The 16,342-nt window shown below is 45.9% G+C and overlaps 1 protein-coding gene across 2 annotated transcripts; it reads left to right on the top strand.

The window, feature by feature from the left end:
* Positions 1–13: 13 nt before the first annotated feature.
* zzz3 (zinc finger, ZZ-type containing 3) lies at positions 14–15,975 on the top strand. 2 transcript variants are annotated; one of them, XM_040172305.2, is made up of 12 exons: positions 14–295; positions 4,753–6,748; positions 9,296–9,434; positions 9,909–10,056; positions 10,166–10,278; positions 10,980–11,051; positions 11,367–11,468; positions 11,708–11,803; positions 12,183–12,332; positions 13,261–13,395; positions 13,916–14,016; positions 14,277–15,975. In XM_040172305.2, exons 2-12 carry the CDS (start codon positions 4,818–4,820, stop codon positions 14,419–14,421), a joined length of 3,132 nt encoding a protein of 1,043 aa, XP_040028239.2. In that variant the 5' UTR covers positions 14–295; positions 4,753–4,817; the 3' UTR covers positions 14,422–15,975. The 2 variants fall into 2 exon arrangements, with proteins under 2 accessions (XP_040028239.2, XP_077955427.1); XM_078099301.1 differs by lacking the exon at positions 14–295 and adding an exon at positions 611–986.
* The last annotated feature ends 367 nt before the right edge of the window (positions 15,976–16,342 follow it).

Raw genomic sequence — 16,342 nt, 5'->3', positions numbered from 1 at the left:
TCTAACGGTTTTTGAATGGGAAGACATACATTTACAAAAGTCGCCTACTCTGTTTATTATCAACATATGGGGGATGGTGGTGGGGGTGCGCCTTTGAGTCATCGAGTCATCACTTAATCGAGGTGACCCGAAGAGTGTGTGACCGAATGCACTCTTGGCAGGGGCCAAATAATGACATTATAGTGTTGCATTTTGACGAGCGCGGTGGAGTCGGCTCACACACCCCGGCTAGCGCCAGTTGACTGGATTGAAAACATGGCTGCGGCCGAACGTGCAGCAAATTTACGGAAGTGAGGTATGTGTAATTCTCGGGCTACAAACGATATTTAGAAGTGTGCCTTAACTTGGGCGCTTTTAGTTGCGAGAATGTCCAAAACTTACTTTATTAGTCCACCAAAAAGGTCCGCCCGGCATTGTCAGCGGCACGCGCATACATCGGCAAAGTTATGCACGTAACAATCAGCTAGCTTGGCTAGCTGGTACCAGGGTGCAGTGGCTAGCCGTAGCTGCTAATTGGTTACTAACTGCCGTTATACCGCTGGGTTTGACCACGACGCTTCTCTCTTTGCGTAACCGTTAAAATGTAAACCAAAGCGAAACCACGCTCGTAGTTATTCCCTCCTCGTTTTAGTTTTTTCTATTGGTGTACTTAATGACTATCGGGTTGCCGTGCTAGTTCAGTTAGCATGTAGCCGAGGTTACGGACGCTAGCTTTACACCTGGAACCGCCACGATACTTGTCTGCACGATGCAGTTTATGGGAAAACTAGCCGAGAAGAACTAGCAAATGGAACATTAGCCAACTTCGCTAACTAGTCGTCCGCGTAGGGGAGAACGAACAGGGCTTTTAGATTGCGGTGTACTTGTTCCTCGGTGGTCCCGGGGAGCGTTGAACATAACGTATGGATTTCGTGGGTGCAACAGTCGGCAGTTCTGGTGTCTGAAGCGTTATTTTTTTTTTTTACATTTAGCCTCGCGGGCTAACGGTAAGTTCACTCGCTAACGTTAGCCCGCTAAACGTCAGGTCTCAGAACGCTCCCTTGGAAGTCGCTCCGTGCTAACCGCTAGCCTGCCGCCCAGCCCCGAGCGCCTGACTCCAGTTGTTTCGCCCTAAAAACGTGCAGTTGGGACTTTTTATCTGACAGAACTTTTGAGTTCACCTCGCGTGCGGCGGGCTGGCGTCTCTCGCTCAGCCGGCGGCACGTTGTCCGGTCTCGAGTCAAAACAGCGGCCAACTTTCTCGCCATTGAGCAGCTCGCAGCAGCTGATTTAAGCCGAGGATGTCGGTTTGAGCGATTCTCGTCGGCATGTTTTTTTTTTTTTTTTTTACCAAAAACACTTTTAAAAGGGGTTTTGTTTGGAGGCTCTCTGGGCGTGTTGGAGCTACATATCAGTAATAGAGACGAAGGGTCCAGCTCGACGGTGAAACATCACAAAAGGTTGTTTGGTTGATCGTAAGACTAATGCATCACTTTGAACTCGGGGCGACACCTTTGCCAACAATTGCCGTCCCGTTAAGCAAAACACGTCGTTTGTGTTCACGTGTCAGCAGCTGTGGTTTACACACTTAAAACATCTCAGTGGAGTGACCCGTGTCCGAATCCCAGTGTTGGGCTAACGATGGGAACGTAATCGGCAGGTGTTAACATAACGTCACAACCGAACACGCGCGTCTGCGAGCAACAGGAAGTGGTTTGATTTGAGAATTACAATCACACATGGCCGCTGTCTGAGGAGCTGCTCCAACTGTTAACATCCGGCCTCGACACGCTCAACCTTCGTGGTTGAACCGCTTGCCTGTGAGCACATGTTGTTGTTGTTGTTGTTTTCCAAACGTTAGGATCGGTGGCTTTAAATTATGCTCAACGTGCACACACATGAATTAGTGTGCAACGAAGTGACAGTTAATGTGGCTACATGTTTTTAACTGCCATGTAAATAATAGGTCTTAAAAAAAGATATTTGGCAATACATGTTTTTATTAGGACCAATTATTCGTTGTGATGTCATAGTTACATTTGTATGACACAAGGGATGGACACAAACCTATGAAATGTATCTTCATATTGTTAACTGTTGGTGGGAATGTGAAAGTAACCGCTGAGAGAAAACTATCAAATGCTCGCTGTGGTTCCCCAACCTTTTTTGGCTTTTGACCCCCATAAAACAAAGCAATGTCTACTTGTGACCCCCTCATCAAACATTATGGCCGTACTGCTGGCATGATTATATGCAGTTCAACCACATACTGTTTAGTCTGCATCGAATTTATTCAGTTGTTACACATAAGGGGTTGAAAGCATTCAGTAGTTCTTGAGAAAGAAGAATAACCCAATTTTGTTTAAAATATTTTTTTCTTTCCACTTCTATAATATCAATAGAATCAATGACACCCCCCCCCCCATTCCAGTATATGTGGGTTCATGTAATTTCAGACTGTTCCATAAGAAAGGAGATTGATGTTTTTATTATTGATTTTTTTCCCCCAAATAATTTCTCTGCCAATGCCAAGTTCTTGCTTAATTACTAATCATTTTCCTATTTTACAAAATATCTGACATTACACCACATGTTTTTCATTCATCTTAGCCGAGCTTAAGTGGGCTATTCAGTAATCACAACTTGTTATTCTGATATCTCTAATAGACTTTTATTAATTAAATGAGGCACTGCCGACTGCGTCAATAAAGTGCTAACTATTGGGACAAAGAAGTGTGAGCAAGTATTTAAAGATCTTTGGCTGTACTGTGATCCGGATCATTTTCAATTAGTGATTAGTTCTAGTTTTTTAACGCCGGTGAGATGATGAGTTTTGTCAATTTTAAGTGTAAGGGTGAGTGGTCAGTCCGAATAAGCGGCTCCCCCTGTCTTTCTTTCTCTCTCTTATTTTATGCATGCACAAATCACATTAGCTTTCTCAGCTGGAGTCTTCATTGGAGTGTGAGTAATAGGTGCTTGTTCCAGGTGACTATTTTGTTCGCTCCCTGAAGGAATATGATCAAACTGTATATGTTGCCAAGGTAGCCTCTGGCTTTGATGTTGCTGTGTTTGCGCATTTTAGGAGAGGTGAGGCATTGTTCCAGGGGAAGGAAACGTGGAGCTTTTTAAATCAGTTTTGAACACAGGGTTGGCCTAAGATTTATGTTCTTTGGAATAATACAAATGAGTACCGTGTTGTCGATGCCATTTACCGCACTCGTTTATATCCGCTACATAACGGGACGCTACGACTTGGTCTCCTCTTCTACAACCACGTACTACAACCAGCGCTTTTTATGATTGCCGCTCTCTGTCTGTTCTATTATGATGGTACGGTCAAACACGGCCCAGAACACAACTTCACCATCATTGGTGAGGTTTAAATGGCTAGTTTAGATAGCTCTGTTTTTTTGCCTCAATAACAACCTCAACATAAGTGGGATGAAAATTGAAGGTGTTCACATGATGGAATTGTAGTGAAAGTGAAATTATGGTGGATTGTTGAGATTACGTTTGGAATTGCATGAAGGTTATCTGTTGTGTGAAATTGATTATTCGGTATAAACTATCTCTGCTTGACTTAATATTAGTGCCTGCTAGCATTTTCATTTTCTTGTGTTCGGCTTCCGGTCTCACTGTAAACCAGTTGTTATTTTTTGTTGCACAGTAATGTACTTTTATCAGCGGGATTCCTCAAGCAGACAGATTGAGCTTTGGAAGACATGCTGTGCCTTTTTAAATTGTGTCAGAGGTTTAGGACTCGACCATTAGCCTCCTTTGGTTGTCCACACTCTAGAGCCTTTAAGTTTTGTCTACGGTTGTATAAATATTTCATATTGTATAGGTGATAAATTGTGGCAGGATTGCAGCCGGTCGGTCCTTTGGCACACCTGTTGTGAGGAGATAAACAGCCGGCAGTGTTATCCCCGCTGAATTGGGTGTAGGAATTACAGTGTAACTTCTGTGAAAGAAATCAGTCAACCTGTATTCTTTGTGTAACAGAATAAGCAGTAATCTCTGCAGGGAGAAAATTGATACGACCTCAGTGAAACATACATGGATTTGGTTTTAATGCAGGTAGTTTACCTTTTTACAAGGCGTCTGCTTGCCGGCTATGGGCTTTCCATTGCTGAAAATGCTTTCCCTGGATTCACTGATTATATGGAGGATCTATACTGACATTTGTCAAGTGGATCTGTAACCAACAATTTCAACTAATAAAGATTTGTTTTTTTCAATTAAAAACTTACAAGCTATTATTTATCCTGAATTTATATAAAACATCTGATTTTATATTTCAATATTGTATTGAATTCTCCAAAATAAACAAATGTAGCAAGACTTAAGACACTATTGGTCAGATGTCCGATCAGAAAATAAATTAAAAAGGATTTCACAGTTGTGCTGCTGTGATAAATCATTTACAACTTCACGACAAGAGTTTACAGACCAGCACATGATTGAGAATTGTTCCTGGCACGTTTTTGTTGTAATTTTTTTAGCTCCGTCTTGTTTTGCGGAAGAATCCATATGCCGTCTTTCTTGTGTTGCTGGGATACAATTACAGGAGAAATCCTTACCCCTCTGTGGTGAGCGTAGAAATGACCCACGCTGTTTTTAAGAAGGGACTTTTGGTGAATGTTCTTTTTTGAAAAACTCCAGGATGCAAATCATTGCTAAGAAGTAACACTTGAGCTATAAAGGTTTGCAGTATTTAGTGGTTATTTTTGACTTGACAAAGTTCACGTATCCGTCTGTGTGTTTACTTTGCAGGTGCCCGCATTCTGCTGCAGAGGAGAGAGCACCAGGATGACGAGGCTGTAGGCACCCGCCGTAGCATGGCCGCGTCCCGTTCCTCGCGCGTCACAAGGTCGTCAGTGGGGCTCAATGGATTGGACGAGAACTTTTGTGGTCGAACCCTCAGGAACCGCAGCATCGCCCAGCCGGAGGAGGCCTCGCTACCTCCGCTACCGAGGGCCCGCTCCCCCAAGAAGAAGCAGGAGTCGAAGCAGGACGGCAAACCAGACGTTAAGCAGGAGTCGAAGCAGGACGGCAAACCAGACGTTAAGCAGGAGTCGAAGCAGGACGGCAAACCAGACGTTAAGCAGGAGTCGAAGCAGGACGGCAAAACAGACGTTAAGCAGGAGTCGAAGCAGGACGGCAAACCAGACGTTAAGCAGGAGTCGAAGCAAGACGGCAAACCAGACGTTAAGCAGGAGTCAAAGCAGGACGGCAAACCAGACGTTAAGCAGGAGTCGAAGCAGGACGGCAAACAAGACGTTAAGCAGGAGTCGAAGCAGGACGGCAAACAAGACGTTAAGCAGGAGTCAAAGCAGGACGGCAAACAAGACGTTAAGCAGGAGTCAAAGCAGGACACTCGGCAGCAGGCCTCGTTGCAGGGCAAGGTAACTGACTTGAACGCCTCTTCTGCCGAGGCGGAGTCATGGACCAGCTCCAGGAAGCGGGCAGTCTCCTGTTTGGACATCGGTCCAGAGAATTCTGAGAACTGTGAGCGAGGGAAGGGTGCTCGGGATGTCTCTCCTCAAATCAAAAGGGCCAAGCGTTGCTCCCGCTCTGGAGAGTCTCAGGGACACGACGAGGACCCGGTGCCCCTGAAGTCCGAAAGCCCGGCCTCTGCCCCGAAGCCGAGCAAGGACAACAGCTGTGAGGAATTTCCCGGCACGAACTCTGCAAACGCGGCTCCTGCGTCACCTGTCCACAGTAAAGAGGAAGGGGAGCCGACCGAGGCGAGGGACGGTCATGTGGAGTGCGAAGGGGCAGTTCGGCCCCCGGACGCCCACAGGGCCTCTAATGGACTCGGAGAGAATACAGCAGAGGAGCCGAGCACCCTCACTGAAGAGCCCAGCGCAAACCCCCACCCCGTCACCAACTGCCCGGCGCTGCTCAACGGCAGTCAGACAGGGGTCCCCTCATCCCCTGACCCCTCTGTGCCTTGTAGAAACTCTGTCCCTCTGCAGATGGAGGCCTCCGGCTCAGGGGAATCGCCAGCCTCGCCCACGCCAACATTCGAGGCCGTTCCAGAGGACCCTGTGCCCGAGTTGATCGTGGCTCAGGAGGAGGAGGTGGTGGTGGAGGAGGTGGAGGTCGACGTGGTGGGCGACCCAATGTTTCTGGCCCACGAGGAGCAGGTGACGGCGAGTGAGAGCGACACCAACGGCCGGCCGCCAACACCAGCGCAGGAAGCTGCTGCCGCCGCCGCCTCCACCTCCTCCGCTACCACCAACACAAACAGTATTCCAATTAACAGCAACTCAGGAGAAACTACACCCCCACTAGCAACCCCACCCTCCCCCACAGAGCCAGAGTGCAATCCCTCGGTATCCAGCACGCCCTCCTCTTTCATGGATCTCTACGAACACAGATACACACTGCGGACTTCACCCAGGAGGGCTTCTACCGGCGGCACGGCCGCCTCCTCCAAGCTCAGCTCTCCTCCGAGAGACAATGGTCCCTTGAAGGAAGAGGAGTTGTTGCCAGTTGGGCCAGAGGAGTACTGCCCCATGGTGGAGGAGCCTGCTCCCCCAGGCTCGTTCGGCCCCTCCACCAAGGAGCCGGTCTCCGTGGCTCTCGAGGACGGGGCAGGTGGCGAGCACACTGTACCTGTGGGGTGCAGTGAGGCCGAGCCAAGCAGGAAGCTGACCCAGGCAGCAGCAGCAGCAGCAGAGGAGGAAGAAGAGGAGGAGGAAGAGGAGGAGCCAGACGTGTATTATTTTGAGTCGGACCACCTGGCTCTTAAACACAACAAAGAGTATGTGGGAGCTCCCCGGGGATTGCGCTCTCTCCTCTTCTTCTTTTGTTGTGATTTTGCGCTCACACACGATGATCATTGCATTCTGTGATCATTGCATTACTTCTGGGGTTTGGTTTCAAATGACCCAGGCGTTTTTTTACCTAATGAGGATGTGCAAAAAGAAAGCGGTAATCCTTCAGTGTGAAAATATACAATATTTATTATTCTCATTGTTCTCAAAACATTGTTTTTAATTTTTTTTTATTTAGGCTACATCAGCAGTTCCCAGCCTTTTGTAGCTCTGCATTGTTGTGATCCCTCCTCACAGGTTCAATATGTTTGAGCTTGTTTCTCGTTTGAATCTTTTTCATTGTTTAATTCAACTGTTAACCGAAGAGATTCAAGTTTTTAAGAAAAATGTATTAAAATGTGAGGGGTAGGATAATATTTGTATCGTTCCTGCCGTGTTAATGGTCTCATGTGTTTTGCCTATAAAGGAAAACTACCTCCACCCACAAGTTAACTCCTATTCCAAAATTTCCCTCTTGAGGGATCAATAAAGTATCTATCTATCTATCTATATTTAATTCAGAAAATAAACAATCTTACCCTTTTTGCACACACTCCCACCCCTCATTTTCTAAAAACTAATATTAGGAAACGTTACAAAAAGGTGGTTCTGGATTTTTGCAGCACTATTGCATGGAGAGGATGTTAGATTATCAATGTTATTTTTGCAGTTATGGGAATATTAATCTAACCAGCTCCTGTATTCTGGTTTTCGCGTGATTCAGCATTTAGTTTCCACTTTCATTCTGTTCCTGTGAATTGGCTGCCAATTTGCAGCTTCCCTCTAAGCCCACGATGACTGGATGTTAAAATCACTCTGCTGGTCCGTTCACAGGGTTTCTCTTTGCTGGCTTTTAGTCCAGGCCGCGTTGTCAAAGGAGATGGGATGTTTATGTTGGCGGGCGTTTCCCGTGCTGCGTGCGCTCAGCCGGGTGCATTGTGGCAGGTCAGCTGATTCATGGTGCGTCTGCATAGGCGCAGCGGCGTAGAGATCCTCGGGCCGAGGTCCTTTTCTGTCTGAATGTTTTTAAATTCTGAGAATAGCTTTTGGGTGCGATTTCATTGCTCTTGTATTGCTAGGTAATTCGATCAAGTGACGTTTCTGTAACAAGCCAAGTTTTAGATTGTGCTGAGTGAGGAGTTTTTTTTTTCTTTTTTCTGAACACTCCAATCAATACAGCGATGAGTCATTTTTACGGATACCTGACGGGGCGTTTTAGGGTTGCCGAATTGTAGAATTTACCTAAACATAATTCATGATGTATTTTTCTTTTTATGGATTTGTCTATTTTGACCTATTTTAAGTGAATAAGTTTTAAAAATCAGATATCACCGTAGCACTATTGTCCTGGCCCGCTATTTATTGGGCCCCTCTGTTATTGAGTGAACCTCAGGCCCAGTAGGTGGCAATGGTGCACCAGGTTTGTCCCTGGACATATGGTGGGACTTCAGAGAGCCATGAAGCAGAGCCAAGTCCTCCCCCATTCCCTTCACACCCATTTATGAACAGATCATCTGTTCATCTGAGCAAGGCAGCATGCTGGCTGCTTTCTTTTGCAGAGATCTTGCATTTGACTCGGAATCACTCTGCAGCACGAGAAATGTGCAGTAATACGTTTTGGTGCCACTGCTTCAGAGACAGATGAGTTTTTTTCCCCGCTTGGCATTGCAGTAGAGCGCTCAGCGCTTTGCAAGGTCGACACAGCTCCACACAGTGTAAAATAATGGTGTCCGTAACCAAAGAAGGGATATGAGGTTAAACACAGGTGACTTGTTTGTGTGGTTTTCTTGTTGGATTTTGTGACCACTCACAGCTGTTGAATAAATTGTTTCCTCTGCATTGATTTTCATTAAATATCCTGTTAGGGGAGATTTATCTACTCTGCCTCACTGAGCACTTGCCTTAAGTTATAGGAGCATGCTGGACTGTCACATTCTCCTGCTCTGTTCGCCTCCGAGTCAGTACTACGCTTAGTGATTGACAGCTCAGTTTGCATCTCTTCCTTTGCCCCGGAGGGTGTGAGTAGAAAGGTCGGACTTGTACAGCACGAAAGGCTCGTTGAGCACCGCAAAACCCAACGTTTGTCATGCAAAGGGTTTGATATTGCAATGAAATTGAATGTGATGTCAATTCTAATAAGAAAAGTGCTTTAAGTGTTTTAAGTGCCTTTTCTGTTCCATTTATCTGCTGCAGTTATTGATTTGCTGATTTAGTAAAGTAACTCAAAGTATTTATTTGCACAAGCAGCTTGCTGGAGATGCTTCATTTTTACCCTACAAAGGGGGAACTTGTTATATTTCAAACTAAGTGGAAAAGAGAATGGCTCATGCCTTGCGCAAGTATTTATGTCCTCAGCGCCGTGGATGAATTATGCATCGTCTGGGGTCTGAAAGTTTGATGCACTGCACCATTGCAAGTGTCAAGTTGAATAATGCTGATGTCCCCCTCCCCCCCACCCCTTAACTGTTGTCTAACCTCACCTCCCTTCGTGTCAGTTATCAGAGACTGCTGCAGACCATCGGCGTCCTCGAGGCTCAGCGCACGCAGGCCATCCTGGACCTGGAGACGCTGGCCCGTCAGCAGAGGGAGGCACTCGGCGATCCCATCAGCTTTGTGGAGCAGCTGCAGAAACGGGTAACAGACACACAGCGGTTCCTGAGTAACATCAAAAAAACTTGTGGGACTCACGCTGGTTGTTCTGTACAACCACAACTGGGCCCAATGTTCGCTTCTAATAGACATTTTTGTCTGCTTACTCAATAACATTAAATAAATAAATAAATACATTTGTGCTATCAGATAAACACCCCGTTGAGGGAACTTTGTAAAATTTTTGATCAAATCTGATGAGAACTCTGAGGTGCATCTTGTCATTAAAGTAGCTGGTCCACATTAAGGGTCGGCCCACCTTAACTGATCCCGTGCTCAAGAGTTTGCCAACCTCGGGGGTAAACACATATCCAAGAGAGAAATAGTCTAGCTGCCCTACCTTAAAGCTTTTGAGCATTTTTTTTTTTTCAATGGCGAACCTCGCTGCAGTATGCTTTGTGGTAATGAGGATTGTTATTTATTAGTCGATGTGAATCCTCCCATCCTTGTTCCCACCAGGTTAAGTTGGACTTGCCGTGTCCTCAGCGAGTCGTCCAGCTCCCTGACATCGGGTGGGACCAGTACACCTCAGGCCTCGGTGACTTTGAGAGGGAGTTCTGTGACAAGAAGCGGAAAACCAGGCGGCTGAAGCTGATCTTTGACCAAGGCATATATATTTATATATACGTAATTGTCGAGTAATTTTTCTGGTTTCAGTCTAAATAATCACTGTAGAGCTTGTTCTGCCAACCATCCTGCTCGTTTCCTCTCTTCAGGTTTGCCTGCTCGACCAAAAAGTCCCGTGGAGCCCAAGAAGGAAGGCGAATCGTCCACCATGTACTCCTCTCTGCCTACTAGTGACGCTCTAGAGAACAGCAGGCAACAGCAGGTATGGCTCTGCCTCTTTGCTAAGATTACCTGTACTGCTACACACACATACAGCATATCATCAGTGCAGATTTAGCTTCACCCGTTCCCCAACTGTAACTGGTGAGTCACCAGTGGCCCACAAATCATCAGGTTATTACCATTTTCCTCCCGTAGGCCTCCGCCAACCTCATCTCCCCCCTTTCTTAGTCCTCGGCGGAGTTAAGCAGGCGGCACATGTGAGCACAAAAGATGTTATCTATGGAAACACAGGGAGACGCCTCTTCCCCACCTCTGATTATGTCTTTTTCTTGGCCCATGTTGTGAGTGTGTGTGTGTGTGTGTGTGTGTCTGTTTGTGTATTTTCCCACATTGTATACGCAGTGAGGTCTTTATTTTGATGCTCAGTCTTCAGCTTTGAGTAAACAACTTGATTATTTCTGATGCTCTTCCTGTTTACACTCTGCAGCCACATTTGCATTCCCCTCTACAGAGTTACACTGTGAATTCTAACAGGTTTTTGTTCGTCACTCACAAGTGTTGCTGTTCTTTCTGTTTCTCACCAATGAAACCTCCTGGGTTTCATCCGACAGCTGGGCTTTGTCTGTCCCTGACTGATTCAGCGTGTCGGGCGGTTCACATGCACAGATCTCTTCAAATAATGGCGTGCCCATTTTTTTTTGCATCTTTTTAACATGGCTGTCACTCGTGCTTTCTCTATAGATGATCAGGGGAAGGATTTGTCATCCAAACAAGTCTGACACTTTTAACCAGCTGTGGACCGTGGAGGAACAGGTAGGTAGAAAGTGAGCAATATGTTGCAATACATTTCAGTGTGTGCAAACAGTTTCAGGGTACTCTACAGATATATATATATATTTTAGAACTTTGCATAACACCATTCACCACATTGTATTTTAGAATATATATCTAGTATATATTTTTGAAACGAGGGCTGAAGGATATACTATTTATAAAACTAATATTTGGTTTGGGATAAAATCATACTAAATACATGAAGCATGTCTTCGATGGGACAATCGGTGGCTAATAAAATAATCTGTCCTTACATGGTTGTCTGTTTTGCTGCTCTTTTTCCTAATTTGATAGAAAAAACTGGAGCAGCTTCTCTTGAAGTTCCCCCCCGAGGAAGTGGAGTCCAGAAGATGGCAGAAGATTGCTGATGAGCTCGGCAACCGAACAGCAAAGCAGGTGACAAAGAGAGCGAAGATTACCCGAACCAAATGCTGGTTTGATTCACACTCCTCGCACAGCTAGTTCAGAATATTTGAGCAGAAAGAAATCACCGCCACAGAATGTTAATGTCTATTTTCCAGTACTAAAAGAAAAGCCCCCCCCCCCTACGAGTAGCTGCATCATACATTCATGTGACCTAAATTACTTCAGTTGGAAATCATTAACACTGACATTTTTGTGTTAAAACGTTGCAGGTTGCCAGTCGGGTTCAAAAGTACTTCATCAAACTGACAAAGGCTGGTATCCCTGTGCCTGGAAGAACACCCAACCTGTGCATGTACACTAAGAAGGTAACGTTTTACTCATCTACCAGACTCCCTACTTCAACAACAGACACTCTTTAGGTTGTGTCTTTAGCTAGGACACTGCCCTGAACTCATTGTGGTATTATGAAAAATGTATGTATCATTTTATTGAACTTTGAATTTTTATAGAACCAAAGTATCAAGTAAATAAATTCTGGCACTGCAAAAATGGACTAAAAACCTCTAACTTATACTTCAATGGCAAATTGACCAAAATCTGTTCAAATCTACGTGTCACATACTATTGTCACGCACAGTATATAAATATTGGACAGTATTTCCCTGCCCCTTCTTTTAAGAATCTGCCCAAACTTGCCTGCTAATGTACTGACCTCTAAGAAAGGGTATGTATTTTGTTCCACAGGCGTCCAGTAAGCGGCAGCACCACCTCAACAAGCACCTATACCGGGCATCTACTTTCCTGACCTCCTACGAGCCGCCCGTCTACATGGACGAGGACGACGAGCGCTCGGCGTATTACAGCAGCATGCAGGACCCCTCTGCTGACGACTCGGTCAGTCACGGAACGCCACCGCCTGAAATCTGAATCGCCCTTTCTTTAAAGCTCTACGCCTTTTTTATTTACCTTTTATTTACCTTTTTGGCTGATCCCTCGATTTGTTGTTTCCGTGTCACTGACAACCGAGCAGGCTGCGTTCACCCCCCCCATCCTCATATAAGCAGTGACCTGTGTGTTTAAAGACGTGGAAAAGCTGCGTGTAATGTGCGTTAGGGACTTGTTTATTTAACCATTTCAAGATGAGGCAAAGTAAGCAACTGCGAACATGCTCCCCGCCACGTCCGCCTTCACGTCACTGACTTCGCCCTCTTAACTCTACTTTAATGTGTTTCGGATGACATAAGCGTTTGGCCTGTGGCCATGTACGTCTATGCCCTTTTTACCCCTCCCTTCAATCCCACACAAATTGTACTGTTTTACAACTGCTAAATCAGAGCAGCAGGTGCAGACCGGCTCGCTCCTACTTCCACTTGTACTGCAAGGCTCCAGATTCTCGCCGTTACCTAAGCAATGACATTTTCCTTCCCTCCCTGTGATCACAGTAACCTTTTAAGTAGAACCTGGCTGCCGTCTCCTGCTGAGAACACAAGGCTGCGCTCCTCCTCACCGCCGCAGTAACAGAACCTCTGACACTGAAGTCACAAAGCACGATTCACAATGGAGACTAGCAGTTGATATGACGGAGGCAGCGGTTTGCACTCGTGTACTAGTTTACGATGAATAGATCTGTGCTTACTCCACCATCACTGAAAGAAAACCTTAAAACCTCCTTTAATAGATAGCTAAAAATCATTTTGATCAATAGTGGAACTAAAACCTCTATGAAATCGCTGGAGTGACGCACAGACAAAGCATCTCTTTCTCTCTCCCTCTTTCTGTGTATGCGTTTACTTATGTTTCGCTCTCCTTCCTGCACACTCAGGATGAAGAGGCCATACCGATGGACTTGAGAAACCTGCCCGAGTACAAAGAACTTTTAGAGCTAAAGCGGTTAAAGAAACAGACGCTACAGGAGATCCACGAGGACAAGGCGGGGATGCGGCATGTAGGCTACAAGGTGAAGACTGCTGTGCATCAATAAAGCGAGACATCCACAAATAAGTGTGCCCAGATGTAGGAGGGAAATTCAATTTGATTACATCCTGAATCAGAGGGGCTATACAGTTGTTCATTGTGGACAAATCTTGTGTTTGCATTTGCGTAGCCGCCATTGAACCTATGAGTATATGATGGCACCGGCTTCTGAATTGCTCTGTTTATGAGTGTGAGGTTGATTTGAGTCCACAATGCAGCACACCACCAGAGAAGGCTTTGAAAGGGTAGAAATCAATGTTGCCTCTGGCTGCATCGTGGAAATCCTTGAGCGTTGTAACAAAATAGAGCATTTCTAGATTGATCAACATTTTACATAATAATATCACACTTAACAATGCTACTGCATTATCTTCCTCAAGGAACAACCACATTCAGGCATGGTTATAGTCACGGTTATAGTCCTAACAAATAAGTGTTCGCTCATGTTATTGATCACCTTTTGACAAAATGTGATGGTTTTGTACTGCTCTGATTTTGTGCAGTGCGATATCTGCGGCATGGAGCCCATCCAGGGAGTCAGGTGGCACTGCCAGGATTGTCCACAGGACAACTCGGTGGATTTCTGCTCCAACTGCTCCGACTGGTGAGACCCTCCGCCTCCCCTCACGTCACCACGCACAGATCTGGTCGTTGGTGTTTGGACAAAATATGCAATTGTCTTAAGAGATGCTTTCAAAGTGAATACTGGTGATACAATATGTTGTATGGAAGTATAGTCTTGTTTGTTTACTTATTTTGAGTTATTGTAGTAATCAAACATGATATATATTCAAAAGATAAAATAAATGGCCTAGTCAGTATGTAATAGTTTAGTTCTTCCTTCTGTCCCCGCACGTCGTCCAGCTTGTTGAAGACCGAGACTCACAAGCCGGACCACCACCTGGAACCGGTGCACCAGCAGGACACCTTTCTGGACAGGGACTACTGCCTGCCGCAGAGCGCCGGCTACAACTACCTGGACCCAAACTACTTTCCAGCCAACAGATGACAGGGTCCCAGGCGTCCGTAGCTCCGCGCTCTCTCCACATGTCCCACGGGCCACTCTGTGCATGGCTCTATCCTCCAAGTCCACGATAACCGCTAAACACCCCCCGCCAGGCAGGAGGGCCAACAGGCAAGGCAGACAGCCGGGAGCCTGAAAGCCGACCCCCGTGCTGCTGGAGGGGGGGGGAGGCTGGAGAGAGGAGGAGGAGGAGGGGCGGGGGGCTGTTGGTAAACTGGCATCTCTGACTTAAGCAAAGGTTTGGCCATGTTGGTTCCTCAGAGCAAGAGGGTCCCGCCCCCACCTCGGCCAGGTTAATCAGCAGAGCCGCAATTTGAAAAACAACACAAAAATACCCCAGAAGACGCACCGACATTCCCGAGCTCTGTGACTCCGGGGGGGCTTTCCTCCCTTCCCCTCATCACCGCCCTCCGGTTTACCCCTTCCACCCGCTGCTGCTTTCGAAACTGAAGAGTTGGCGCTCAGTCTGGCTCAGAGCCACCGCGAAGGAGACGCACGGTCCCAGTGGACTGTGATGTCATCAGCTGAGATACACCTGGGTGGTTTGTGTGTGCGTGTGTGTGTGTGTATATGTGGTCTCCGTGTTATGCAAGAGTGACAAATGTTCTAGCTAGATATCCGTAGATGAGTATTTATGAGTCCCGCCTCCCTCAGCGGGAGCTGCTGCCGGAGGAAGTGGGCGGCGCCGAGGCCGGCGTGGGACACCCTGCTGAGCCACATGACGTTCTGCAGACGGACCTGTGTGTGCGTGCGAGCGCGTGCGTGTAGAACGGAGTGTGTGTGTGTGTTTCAGCATGGAGCCGACCCCTAGCACTGTCGCACAACGCTGCTCTCTTTCACCTTTCAAACACAGACACACTTTCATCTCCGTTTCCTTTCCATTTGCTCTCTCCACTAAAACACGTCAGACAGGGAAGCACTACAGCACGGAGAGCAAATGTTTTTGAAGGCAGGCCAATGGGATCCTATGGAAAGTTTCATTTTTCTTTTCCAGCCCCCCCCCCTCCTCTTCCTCTCCTCTCCCAATGTGTGCCGTTGTTGAACATGTCGAGTGTACAAGTATATGGTGAAAAGTAGCCCGCGCTAACTGCTCTGTGCCATTTAAAAAACATTTTTTTGGGGAGGTACTTCGACCTCCTGAACAACTTCTCCCTCCCCCCGGCGCCACCGACCCACATTCTCCTTCATAATCATCGTCATGCCTCTAGATCTTCTTTCATTTTGCAGTCCACTTTAAGAGGTCCATTTAAAAGATTGTATTTTTATTAATCTATTTAAAATTAAAAAAAAGAATTGAGGTAGTGGTTGGTGCCTCCACACAATTTTATACACATAGCTTTTGTTGTGCTTGAGTAGACACCATTTTGTATGGTTTTCGTCTCTTTCCTTCACCCCCTTTGCCCCGCTTCAATATCTGTGTAGAACAGTCTGTTCTTATGTAAAAAAAAAAAAAAAAAAAAAAAAAAATTAATAATGTAAAAAAAATGCTAGAGGAGAACCGTGGAAATAAAAGTATGTGAAAGTAGTGTTTCTACTCAAGTTGTTTTGTTGATTATTGAATTGACTTGAAGTAAAAAAAAAAAAGACAATGTTCTCTGAAAATGTTTTACCTTATTTTGAAATCTTTGGGTTTCAAACTGTTGGTCGAAGACATTTGAAATCATTTTGGATGCATCATTTTCACCATTATCATTTAATGAAATTTCTCTCTTCAATTTTCTTTTGTCCAGCTAACTGTCTAAAAACCGATGAGAACTTTACCGATAGGATACCGAATTTACCTGATCTACAACTGAGAAAAGCAGGAGATCCTCGTGTTGGAGAAACTGCAAGTCTTTTTTTGACGTATTTCCCAAATCAAGAGCGCTTTTGCAATCGCAGCAATGTAGAAACACCCACAAAATAT

Source organism: Gasterosteus aculeatus, chromosome 3 (genome assembly GCF_964276395.1).
Source record: "Gasterosteus aculeatus chromosome 3, fGasAcu3.hap1.1, whole genome shotgun sequence".
NCBI lineage: Eukaryota > Metazoa > Chordata > Actinopteri > Perciformes > Gasterosteidae > Gasterosteus > Gasterosteus aculeatus.
This window is presented reverse-complemented; position numbering and strand designations above follow the sequence as displayed.